At 47.8% G+C, this 13,025-nt stretch overlaps 1 protein-coding gene across 5 annotated transcripts in view; it reads left to right on the top strand.

The window, feature by feature from the left end:
* PRRX1 (paired related homeobox 1) overlaps positions 1 to 12,764 on the top strand; it is a 64,457-nt gene extending 51,693 nt beyond the window's left edge. For 3 of the 5 annotated variants that reach the window (XM_036234670.1, XM_036234671.1, XM_016147137.2), the window contains 2 exons: positions 1,260 to 1,441; positions 10,722 to 12,764. In XM_036234670.1, coding sequence (XP_036090563.1) covers positions 1,260 to 1,441; positions 10,722 to 10,860 — 321 coding nt within the window. In that variant the 3' untranslated portion in view covers positions 10,861 to 12,764. Of the gene's footprint in view, positions 1 to 1,259; positions 1,442 to 5,232; positions 5,305 to 10,721 lie in introns of all 5 variants that reach the window. The other 2 variants (XM_016147139.2, XM_036234669.1) reach the window with 1 other exon arrangement.
* Positions 12,765 to 13,025: the final 261 nt, after the last annotated feature.

The raw sequence follows: 13,025 nt of genomic DNA, 5'->3' as shown, positions 1-13,025 counted from the left end.
TTTGTATTGCAGCTTTTCAAATATGCATGCCTGTCTTCAAATAGTGCACGAGCTGCTTTCGAGCAGAGAATAAGTCTCATCTCTCTGTCCCAGCATTTAGCACAGAGTCTGCAACACAATGGGTGCTCCATAAAGACTTCTTGCAAGAAAAAATGAATGAATAAGATCCATCACCATCTGGAAGAGCTGTAGCATCAGGAGTTAGACGTCCTTGAGCTCGAAAAATCAGCCATTTATTATTTGTGTGAACTTCAGCAGATTCCTTAATCTCACTGACCCTGTTTCCTCAACTCTGAAATAGAAATAATGAAACCTAATAGATGGACTTGTCATGACAACCAGAAATAATGCACGCATGTGCTCGTGTAAGGCCCGAGCCCCGTAGCGCTTCGTGCGTGGTAGGTGTGTTCTTGGCTGCAGCAGGTGATGCTGTCGGCAGCACCCGTACCCCTCGAACCCCACAATCGAATGCACCCCATTCCACTTCCAGACTTCGGTAGGTGCCTTTCCATTTCACACATGTCTCTCTCGGCCTTCAGGCGACTGGCCTGTGCTCAGCGAGCAAGAAGTGCGGGAACGTTGCTCCACACCGGCCGGGACAGGCCAGCGTATGACCTGTCGGCTCAAGGCCCCACGGTGGGAGTTTATGTGCCATCGTGGAGCTGGTCACCATGGGGGACCGGCCTCTGCAGTGCACCCCTCAGCGCTTGCCTGGCTTCTCCTTCTCTCCCTCCCTCCCTCCCTCCTCTTGTGTTCTGCGCATCCTCTAAACCGTTTGCTTCTTCAAGCCTCGCTGTAGGGTCTACTTTGCGAAAGATGGAGAATTTCCTTTCAATGTCCAATCGGTGTTATGAAAGCAGATGAAGTTTTCACATTTTGAAGAATTTTGAAAAAAACTTTTAAAAAAATATCACCGTCTCTGTGGGAGAAGCCTCAGACGATTCCTCTTTCTCTATTGCAGTTAGGACAGGGGCTGTAACCGTGTTTGCTCCCCCGTGGGCGTTAGTCGTGGGTCTCCCCTCCGGAGTCTGGAGGCTGGAAGGACCCCCGGTCCCGCTGCGAGTCTTCGCCCTCAAGCTCTCTGTCGCGTGGCCCCCGGGGAAGCCTCGCTCTGGGCAGAACCCCACCTCCCCTGCATCTTCCGTGGCAAGGCGTGATGCAGTGAGGCCACCCAGGACGTGGCTCACGTGCCCTCCTCTCGGTCGCCTCCCTCCCCCCGCCCCCCCGCTCACGCCCTGCTCTCCCCCACTGTCTTGCAGGTGTGGTTCCAGAACCGAAGAGCCAAGTTCCGCAGGAACGAGAGAGCCATGCTGGCCAATAAGAACGCTTCCCTCCTCAAGTCCTACTCAGGAGACGTGACTGCCGTGGAGCAGCCTATCGTGCCCCGCCCCGCTCCGAGGCCCACCGACTATCTGTCCTGGGGCACGGCCTCCCCGTACAGGTGAATGCCCGGCCCACTCCCCCTTGCTCCACTTCCGCGTGCTCCTCCGCCGTCGCCCGCGGCCACGGCTGCCTGTGCAGCTGCCTGGCACTGCTCACTGGGTTGCCCTCTTCAGAGACATTCACCTTGCTGACACCCCCAGATTTCCACGGGAGATTACTAGTGGCCCCAGGAGCAGGGTCTGGGGCAGAAGAGAGAGGGGTGGGCCAACAGCAATCTCTTCCTGGACTCAGAAACTGTCGCAAAGGTTTCCGAGATGGGGTGAAAATCTAAAAATGGTGGTTAAGCCACGCTCACAGCCCCGCTTGCACCCACTTTGGAATGAAAGTTTGCTCCATTTCCAAATTTAAGATAGCTGTGTTTTATCGTGCTCAAGTTGTAATTTAATTTGTAAGGCTCTAAGTGTAGGTCCAAAGGCAAACTTCACAGTAAAACTGATTTTGAATTTGGAAGGAAGGAAGAAAGGAAAGAAGGAAGAAAGGAAGGCAGGCAGGCAGGCAGAAATAGACAGAGAAGGAAAGAAAATCCAGGACCCTTCTGCTCGCTTTCATGGCCATAGTTCTTTGTTTAGTAGGTGGGGTTGTCCTGTGATCCAAAATGCCTTCCTTTTCTGTTGCTGATTCTTACTTACCTGAAGTTCTTTGAGGGTCAGTTTGTTTGTGTGGGGTTTTTAAAGTATAAAAACAATGTATACTTTACACTAAACTTTTCTATTAAAAAGGTGAACAATTTTAAAGAAGCAACTAACAGAGTACTATCTCAGTGTCTTGGAGGGGCTTTGCACCTCCATTTATCATGCTGTTCAGAAACTACAGGTTAGCGCCAGAGGGCAGCTGAGACGCAAGTGCTAAAGGCACTGTCGTCAGTCTGAAGTGCCTTTAGTTGAACCTGAACCTGTACACTCAGAAACCAGGTCGAGGCTCTGTGTTCCCTCTGGCCCACGGCAGTGGAGCAAGAACTACTTATAAATGCATTTATTATGCTCTGGTTACCTGTTAATTGTTAAGGCTAGCTAACTGTTTAAGGAGGCATTTTAATTATAGGACATTATCCCCCAGTTGAAGCCAACTCCTGATGTGATTTACAAATATGTTCCAAAAGTCGATGCTCTAATCAAAGCAAAAGGCCTCACCTAAATGTTCGGTCTGTTCTCGGTCAGTTCCTTGAAAGACAACACCATAACCGTATTTGGAAGTCTCTTTTAAAACTCCCACTGTGAAATTAGCCTGAATTACTCTGGCCTCCTGACATAGAGCCTCCATGCATGAGAAATTGAGATTCCTTTTTGCTCTAGACATGGTATGCCTTGCTGATTTCAAAAGATGAGTCATATCTGTATGTCCTATTTAAGACTTAGACTTCTCTCCCGTAGAATTTACTAAGACATTTTAAGACCACTGTGAAGATACATACTATTTACCATTTTAAATACGTGGAAGTCCACTTTGTTTCCTGGTAAATAGTGATAGCTCACGGACTCAGTAAATGGCTCGTGAAATGGATGTGGTCCCAAGCTTGATGTTTCAGGGTCTCTGGCTTGACTCTGGTCACAACCAGGAAGTATTATTGCTCCCTTTTCTGCCTGGGTCAGAGGTAGGAACTTTTCACATCAGCTCTAAATAATCCAGGTGACTGTCAGCTGGTCCCTACCAGTGAGAGGCTGAGGGCAGTACACTGCAGGAGTGGGGACAAAACCCTTCCTGAATTCACATCGGGTTAGGTGGCCCGCACCTCAGCAGAAGTCACACCCCAGCGCCCGCGTCATGTATGTTTCGTATGTGGGCATCTCACTGTAATTATTAATACACAATTTATGCGTGCCTCGTGGGGGAAAACGTCCTATTTTAATTTGAAAGATTATGTAGCAATCCTAGATACATTTTTTAAAAAACACTCATAATTCTACCATCTTGACATAACTAGTTTGTCTCCGCAATTGGAGGCCCACATTTTATATAGTGTAGACCTAGTGTATATATTACTTTGTATTCTGTTCTTTTCACTTAAAATTATATAACCTAGTGCTTTTTACTCATTTCATGGTATACTTTTTATATCATTTCTCTCTTAGAAACAGAGTTTGTAAAAAAAATAATTAAAAAATTCATAGAATCTGATGGTTCATATTCTGTATGAAGAATAAGTTAATCTCCAGATAGAAGTAGAAAAGTGATGGTTTGAAGCAGGAATTTAATCAATAATGATGTTTTTGACCCATGTTGATTATGAAGTGTTAATAGTTTTGACGAATTTCTAAAAGCGGCAAAAAAAAAAAATATATATATATATATATAGAAAGAAAAGAAAAGAAACTACTCTGTTACTCGGAGACTTTTCTGCCGTGTTCAGAACGGGAGTGCTTCACGATTTCCCATTCCGAAGCCCGGTGGGACATACGAGTCTGGTTAAGAAAGTGTAAAAGGAGAACGCGGGCGAGACGCGCAGGCGGCGACGCACCCCGCGCGCTCTGCAGCCTCAGCGCGCCGTCTCCGTCAGGGCCATCGTGTGGCGAGCCCCCTCGCGCGCGACAGTCACTGAAAGGCATTTCTCCTGGCTCATCCTCGGAGCGCTCCCGTGTGGTAGCTCTGCCCTTGCTCTGGTTTCCAAGAAGAGACCAGACGCCCGCCCCAGTGTAAGCCTTCGGCAGGCAGATTAGACCAGAGCTCGCCATCCCCGTTTCCGTCCAGCATGTCGGGACCCACGGCCGCCTTTTCATTCAGACGAGACCTGACAACATGCTGGGAATAGCAACCGGGATGAGACTGGGAGCTACATAAACACGCCCCCCTGATTCGGGCGCTGTCTCGCGCAGCGCGGCAGGCCTGCAGCTGCCCCCGCCTGCTGAGGCGTGCGGATTTCCCCTGGGATGACCGACGAGGCTTCGTCATGCCACCCCGGGACGGCAAGTGGACGGCTTTGCCGAATGGGGCAGTCTGCTGACTTCCACGGCTCTCTCCTGGAAGGGGAGAGAAAACCAAGGCTCGAAGCAATTGTGGTCAGAATTACGGGATGGGACATGGCCAGCACGGGTTTTCTCTGGGTGTCTTTTACACCCAGAGTGGTGGCTGCATCATTTACCATCCAAACCAGGACACTTTAGAGAGTGAAAGTGGGGGTACTACTACTAACAACACTAGAACAACAGGCATCAAACTGGGATCATCCCCGGCAAACCAGGACATCTGGCCCAGGCTATGTTTAGCACATCATGACCCCCGTTCATGTTAGAGGTGACGATGGCAGGCAGGCCGCTGGGTTTCGAGAAGGAGCAAAGCCTTCCCCAGCACAGGCCCACTGTCCTGGCGGGTGTCGGCTTCATCTCCCCGTAGCCAGTGGATGGCAGCTCGTTGGTGGCACACACGCCCGCTGCTTAGCTCAGAACTGTTTTCCGGAGGCGAGTGAAGCCTCACGCCAGCACCAGCGTCCTTACGACCCACTGCCTTGTAGGGCCCTGCCTCCTGGGCAGCGCCCATTAACCAAGTCTGGACTTCTGACTGCTATTTTAGATGGAGCATTCTAGAAACCTTTCCCCAGAGATGCCCTTTCCTGTGAGAGACAGGGAGAGATGGGCAGGCTCTGCAGCCTTAGTCTAGAGGCTCATTTCCAGGGGGAAGGCTGGGCTTCAAAGAAGACTAGGGACAAGTGAGAGGGAGGCCAGCCGTCCTTGTCCACACCCCGCCCCCCCAACCTCCTCCTCCTGCTCCCCGCCTCCGATCGATCGTGGTCACGCTGCTGCCCAACTCTGCTGAACGCATTTGGCTCATTTCTCCCTTTCACACTTTCAAAAATAGATCCTCGTCCCTCCCAAGATGTTGTTTACACGAGGGGCTTCATAACGGATTCTAACGGAAGACACTGAAAAGGTAACTTGTCAGAGGGGAAGGGGGTGGCCGCTGGGGGCAGGGTGTAAGTGGGAGACAAGCGCATTCAAGCAAGCGGGGCTCGCAGTCCTAGACGCGAAAGCAGGCGGGTCCCCGAGCAGGGAGCACCACCGGAGACCAGGCGCAGCTGCGACACGATGTGTCCGCGAGGTTAGGGGTCGCCTGAGAGCCCAGAGCAGGGGCGCGAGGATCACCCAGACCCTGCCACAGTGCAGACTCGGCTTCCTAGGTCTGGGCGGGACCTGGGATCCGCGTCTCTGACGAGTTCTCATGTGCCGCCAAGGCGGTGACGCTTGCCGCATACGCATACTTTGACGGGTGAGGCTTTAGGTGACAGTACAGATTGGGGCGGAGGTCGGAAGGACTATGTTCTCGTCCTGGCTCCTGGTGCCCCTCGGGCCAGTCGGATCGTCCAACTCTTAGGCCGCCTCGTCCCTAAGACTGAACTAGTCACAGCTTTCCTATCACGTACCTCCCAGGGTCATTTGGAACGGATAGGTAAGCAACGTGTGTTCCAAAATAAGAAATACAGAAATCGTTGAGACGATAAAAGCGATGTAAAGCTTTGTATCTAAAACATCTGTAGACAGAAACATTAAAAATGGCGGAAGGGTCCCTGAATGCAGGGAGCAAACTGCAGGCTCACAGTGCGCCCACTTTAAGAACGCTCGCATAAAGAAAACGAACTTCTGAGCTTTAAAAACAGAAGTTAGAAGCGATTATTTGAATCACAAAAGATCGCTTTCAAAAGATTCATGGGGTTTCTCTTTAAAAGGAAATTTCCCTAGGAAAACTCGCACTGAAGTTTCTCCTCCCTGGTTCTCAAGCCAACAGAACAAAAGAACGAACCTAAGACAGGGCCGTGGCCGCCACACGCCACAGAGTCGCGAACACCCCAGCTCTGCAGCATTTGGAAAAATCCAGAGCGGGGAAGCCCTGGGGTCTCAGGCTGACAGATCTGCCATGGGAGTGGCGTTTCCAACAGTTTGTCATCATTTGTCCAAAAGGGCCAAATAGGAAACAAAGTTAGAGTTGCAAAGTGAGTCAGGTGATATCATTTCCCCACCCCCAACGTTCTCCCCAACTGTTTCGTAGTCTGTGGGACTTACGCCAAGGGTGTGTGACCAGAGGTGGGTGACCGGGGGTGGGTGACCAGAAAGCGGAGGGGCAGATGTCCAGACGTCTCCTGGGTTTAAAATCGTACCATGCACGGCGTTTCCCGTGGTTGCTTGGTGTTTGGCAGTTACGTGAACAAATTCTTCCTCACGACAACATTTCGGGCTCGGTCCAGATGATCAGGGATGACGTGTCCCTGTGAAAACCGAGCCCTAACCCCGCCGGCGGTGAGCACTCTGCCGGCTGTGGCTGGGCTCCATCTGTTAGGCAGCTCCAAATAAGGTCAGGGAACACTCCGGGCTCGCTTCACTGCGCCAGCCAGCGCCCAGCACGCCTCGCTGCAGCTGTGCTGAGGCGACAGGCAGGGCACGCGCATTCCCTCCTCAGCTCCAACTCTTCAGTGCCTCTTACTCGGCAGTGTGGCTTCTTGGTCACGGACGCAAAGAACTTTACATTCTTAAAAACGAAACGGAAATGTCGCTTCGGCCAAACTCTGTGAACCCGGTTCCCGGACTCACGTCGGCATCCTTTAGGAGACTAGGTGGTCCTTACTCCTGAAGCAAGACCGGGGGCGGGGCAGGGTGTCGGGGCGTCAGGCAGCCGGCTCCTCGGTGTTATCACGTGCTCAGTCTACACAGATCACTTAGTTTCAATCCCACCTTTTTATCCCAGGAAGCTGAATCCTGCATAGCAAGGAGCAGTCGCTTTGCAGGGCTTGGATGCCCTGCAAACTTGGTTGGAAACCAAGTTTTATGTCTTGTGAGAAAACATTTCAGGGTTCTCTTCCTAACACGGGGCTTTAGAAGTTTTGATGCCATGGGAAACAGGTGGTCAGGGACAATCTGATTGGCAGCCACTCAGGGGCTCTCTTGCATCTGTTGTCACTTTTGCAACTGGGTCCTCTCCATCTTACTTCTAATGCCGTTTTTAAAGCATGACTAAGCTGCCCTTGGAGGACTCACTCACTAGCTCTTGTCTTTTCTGACCTGTACCAAGTCTCGCTTGTCACCGGGGTGTCAAAGGACTGATCCCTGCTTGCCTACATGGCACTTATAGTTCAAGCAGAGCAACTAGACGCATGTCAAACTGCTCGTAATTATTTAGTCTGTGCTCAAATCTCACTGTGGTCTCTACTTGCAGAGTCGGATAGTCTAAACACTTGTTAAGAGGCTGTGAATTAAGACTCTCTTCTTTATTTTACTTCTTATGGGGTCATTTAGATCAATTTTTGCAAGTTTTTCACTTTCCTGAACATTTATCACGTGAAAACGTTATCATGTACCGAGCTCCTGGGGAATTGCAAAAGTCACTGGTGAATCGCCACTGCTTGTTCACCCTCATGCTCACTGGCTTCAGGCCACCTACAAGTCAGGGCCTCACTAATACAGCGGTGTCCTGACAACCACTGGAGGCTGCTCTCAAGCCAGAAACGGCCTGCCATTTAAGGGAAAATATCTCAGACAAAACCCAATCTCCTGTGCAAAACGGAACCCTCAGTGGGTCAACATTCATCTCATTTGGGATGTTAATATCTGGCCTGCCCTGGAGAGAGTAGCTCAGTATTTCTAAGAAACGCGTCACCATATTAAGTCTTCAGACGAGAACATCAGATGGTATTAGAAAACCATGCAGTACCTACAGCAAAAGTGGTTCTCTGATAGATAACAATGAAATCACAACTATAGTGGATGTTTCTAGAAAATAATAACGGCATTTTCAGAAAACTATGTCTTCAACGTTCTAATTCTCTTTTTCTGCTAAGGAAAATGGACCACACCTTTAATCATCAGATAAAGGAGAGAATCTCTATTAAATAGGACTTTGCTTGTCTGGAATCTCAAAGGATAGAAAACGTATCCCTCGGAAAATCAGGCCAAGTATTTAAAAGCATAATGCTCCACGACAGTCACTATTAGTCATTAGAAAATATTTTTCTTTATGTCATCCACTGTCATTCTCAGTACTTAACAAATAATATAGATAACTCACAATTCTGGCTTCTCTCCTCTGCATTTAAATGATACTATGCACCATCATCAGGGCTTAATTTTCTTTTCTTACCTACTTGGATATTTGATTTCTTTGAAATCTTAGATTTCTGTGTATCCTAGAAATTGCTTGAATATATGAGATTTATGGATTCACATTGTATTTCTGGTAGGGCCTGGAATGGAAGGATACAATTCATATAAGTATTAAATGATTATATGTATGTGGGTTTAAAAAATAAATGACATTTCTTGGTATATTATTTTTAAAAACTCATTTTATTTTAATGGGTTGTTCTGGTCATTTATCCCCTAATTGAAATCTACCTTAACTCTTTCTTTCTCTGTCTTTGGTAGACAGTGGTAGAAGTGACAGTATATTCTGAAGTCTAACTAACATTAATACTTATTCGTTTTTTTCCTGTTAAAAGATATTTTTGATGATGTGAGAATATATCATCACCAGCCTCTGCATTTGTCTTGTACCTTCTGATTTTGTTCATTCTAGTAAGATGCCAAAATTAACAAGAAGGACTAATTCCTAAATATCTAAGCATATTGGTGAAATATTTTAAGAAATCATTATTCATAGCAGGATGACAGAGGAAAATGACATTGAGCTGGAATCTGTTTCATCATATCGTGCCTAGGTATTTCTCAGTTATTCGTCTATTCATTTAAATACCTACTTGAATGCCAAATGCCTGGCGGCTACGAGGTTAACTGTGCCCGGGGAGGAGCGGAGAGCGAGGCAGACGTGGTGTCTGATCTGTGGGGCTTGAGGAGCTGAATGAAACCGGTGCCGGAGGGCAAGCACAGGGCGCTCTAGGAGAACCTGACTTTGTGGAGACGGTTCAGACTAACTGTCCAGAAATGAGTAAGACGGAAGCAGGCGGAAACGAAGGAGAAGCACGTAGGAATCTGCCGGAACCCTTCCGAGGCTGCTTCTGACATACGCCACGCACGCACACACGGCTAAAGATTTTAAACTAAGGATGTGTATTTCTAGATAGACCTAGTGATCTGGGACGAATTATATTTCTTTAAGCTAATTTTCCTGGGTTCATTACTAGTAACTGAGCTGAAACGGGCTATTGTGGGTCTTCACCTCGTAACTGTGTAGTGCCTCAAATAAGTATCAGTGATACAGTCTCCCTATTTGCGGAGTAGCTTTAGTTTTCTCTCTTTCTGGTCTGTCACTCGATCCCCAGAACTGCAAACTCCTGTGTGGCTGACAAAGTGACATTGGAATGCAGGCAATGGAAGAGCACATGTCATTCCATTTATAAGTCCATCTCATTTCAGCCCCCAGTTGAAAAGGATTTTGCTAATCTTAGAAGCAACTAGAAACATTTTCACTTAATTAAAATGAGTTCCCTTTTAACCATTTACAGAAAGTAATGGACAATTTGCATCCAAGTCTAAGAAACCATTACTTTTCCCTTTAAAAGAAATGCATGGATGCAATTAACAGTAAACCACCAATTACAAATTTCTGCCCAGTGGTATTCCTAGGTCTTAATTACAATTCTGACGATGCAAAACAGAACTTCAGGTTTTTCTCAGCAGTATGGACAGTTGGGAACAGGTCGGGAAACTTTAAGCTGAAGCCTTTGCCAGTTTATCTGGGAGATTTGACCGTTTCCAAAATAAATGATCCCAGAGGCAGTGTCCAGAGCTACTCAAGCACTTCTGAGAAGTTACAAGATCAAGGCCATTGGGGACGGAGCCTCCCGATCTGGCCGCGCTTGGTGCTGTCACCCACTGAAGGAAGAACAGCAGAGAAGTTACCTTGGGACGTTTAACTGGTTCTCCAAATACACGATTTAACATGGTATTTGCTGAGTATCCAAAACGTGTGAGAATTAAAGCCAGCTTCCTAGAGCGAGGGAGGCAAAATGCTTCTTTCCCAACGCCCCCTTCTCCTCCTCAGTGCTCCCCCCGCCCCCAGGGACTGGGCAGGTAGCCGGATTACGTAGTTTTAATTGGTCGGCTGATGAAACATCTGCTGTTCTACACAAGCAGCTTTCTTCTCTCGCCCCAGAAATAAATCATTGCTCACTGTCCCCAACACAGCAAATACCAGTCCCTTGCCTCGGTCCCCTCCCCACTGTTTTCCCTGCAAACATGGCCGCCCTTCCTCCGGCGCCTTAGACCCGGAGTCTGGGGCCGGAAGGGACCCCGGGGGTCGCCCCCTGCCCCCGTCCTCAGAGTTGCATCCATCTGGGCCACAGACTCGCAGCTTCATGGAACTAATGCCTGTTATTCTCCCCGCTCTCTCCTTTGTCCCCGCAGTGCCATGGCTACTTACTCTGCCACATGTGCCAACAGTGGCCCTGCACAGGGCGTCAACATGGCCAACAGCATTGCCAACCTGAGACTGAAGGCCAAGGAGTATAGTTTACAGAGGAGCCAGGTGCCGACAGTCAACTGAGGAAAAAATAATTAAACAGGCCTAAGAAGAAACCAAAACCCATAAGACACCTATCCTGTTCTGTCATTTCTTCATCTTCCGGAAAAAAATAATAATAATAATAATAAAAACAAACCAAAAACAGAACTAAAATGTTGGGACCATGGCAGAGAACAGCAGGAGAGGAGCCGCACGCACATAGGTGACACACGGGCCTCCTCCTCCTCGGGCACCGGCACCACCTGCTTCTGTGCGCTCACTGTGTCTTCCCTTCCGCTCATGTGCTTTTTGCTTCCTGTACTCCGAGCTCCTCCAGGCAGGTGCAGCCCACTCCCCCCCCGTGATGGGACGGGCGCTAAAACAATCAACAGCAGCCAAAGAAACAGAATATGTGTGTGCGTGTGTGCGTGTGTGTGTGTGTGTGTACACGCACACACACGTGCATATATATTCTGAATAATTGTCCAAATAATCTCCTCATTGACTTGTTTAAACCTCAGTGCCTTACCCTGTCCTTCTTCCCAGTTCTCTGTCTAGAAGGCTCTAAGAACCTCTAAAAAGCCAGTCTTTCTGAAGAATCTGTGCCAGATATGACTTCCTTTCTCACTGTCTCCATCTCTGTTGGTCATGGTAAGGTTTTGCCATCAGCTACTGGGAAAAAAAAAAAGCCATCGTGTACAACACCTGGTCACTGGCCTGTCTGACCCAGTGGGACTGGCTGTGTCCGGCTACTTCTGAGCTCTGGGTCTAAGCTCTAAACCATAGTAATATCACCATCACCCTCTGCCCCCACCCAAACGATCATCAGCTATCTTAAGTTAAGATATTTGTTGTTTTTGAATGACTTGCTCTTATGCGCTATTTGATAGAAGTAATATTTTTCACTTGAGAGAGGGAGAGAAATTTCTCTCAGAAAACAAAGACTGAGTTGCGAAAGGCATGGCCTCCATCTCTTTGGTGCCTTAATGGTCGTCAGACGCACACTTATATATATACTGTATATATTGATATATTATATATATGATATTCTTGCAAGCTTGATTGCAGTTTCTCAAACGCTACAAAAAGCGAATTTCACACCGTCACCACTGCCCTTATCTCTACAGCGATGAGATTTTTATTGGGGATCTAGCTTCCTGTCTTACTCAATACAGAGCAATTGCTAGGGCAGCTGTTTGAGCACAGGGCTCATTTTCACATTAGGGCTTTAAATAAATTAGAAACTATTTGAGGCTTATAAGAATGTCCTTGACTCTGGAGCCTGAGCCCCGGTGGAATCCCCGATCCATCACGGGGATCACACTTAGAGAGAGGAGGAAAAGCCATTTGGTCAACTGCCCTTTCTCCCCTCAACAGGAATCTGAAAGACACATGTTTAAATGGAATATTTTAAAGGTTTGACTAAATTTGAAAAGAAGCAATTATAGGCTACTTTTATTTTCCTAATATTTTGAAATAAAGTTTAGTGGCCAGGGCTGGGAGCCAGGACTGACCTTTCTTGTCTCTTTCTCTTTGTTTCGAGCTGTGCTTTTGTAATTTGTCAGGTGGACTTGACCAAACCACATTACCACGCGGTGCCTCGGTTTGCCCTTTTTGTAAAATGGGTTTAACGATACTTACCTACCTCACAGGGGTGTTGTGAGGATCAATTCATTTGCTCCTTTGTTCTTTCCTGTATTCTCTGTATGTCCAGCACTTTTTTGCCATGGGAGGAGAGGGACTATAAAAGTATTCGATGTCAATGGGAGGGTCCAGTACCTGGAAACCTAGTTTTCTAGCAAGGAAATGCTACCTTGCTGTAATACTTATAATCTTGCATTTGGTTTATATTTACAGACCTCTGAGAAATCACATCATTTGACCAAAGAATAATTTTAAGGCACACAGAGCAGGAAAATAAAAAAAAAATTCCGCTTCTACTTTCATCCTGACCAGCTTGGTTCTAATAATTTTAGTTAATCGGTGATTAAAGGGCTTTAGATCGATTCTGGCCAAATCTGCCAAACCCTGAGCGACAGGCAAGGGATCCGGGGCGTAAGATACACTTGCAGCTCCTGCTCGTTGTCTCCCTGGCAAACTAGACCGAGCTCACAACCAGCCCCCGACCCGCACACGCCAACTCTGTGCCTCTTCCAGGAACAAGAAGGAAGCCCATTTTACGCATTTTGCTTTCATCCACTGATTCC

Source organism: Rousettus aegyptiacus, unplaced genomic scaffold (genome assembly GCF_014176215.1).
Source record: "Rousettus aegyptiacus isolate mRouAeg1 unplaced genomic scaffold, mRouAeg1.p scaffold_m13_p_17, whole genome shotgun sequence".
Classification (NCBI taxonomy): Eukaryota; Metazoa; Chordata; class Mammalia; order Chiroptera; family Pteropodidae; genus Rousettus; species Rousettus aegyptiacus.
Note: the sequence above shows the minus strand (reverse complement) of the source record. Positions and strands in the feature narration are given on the sequence as shown.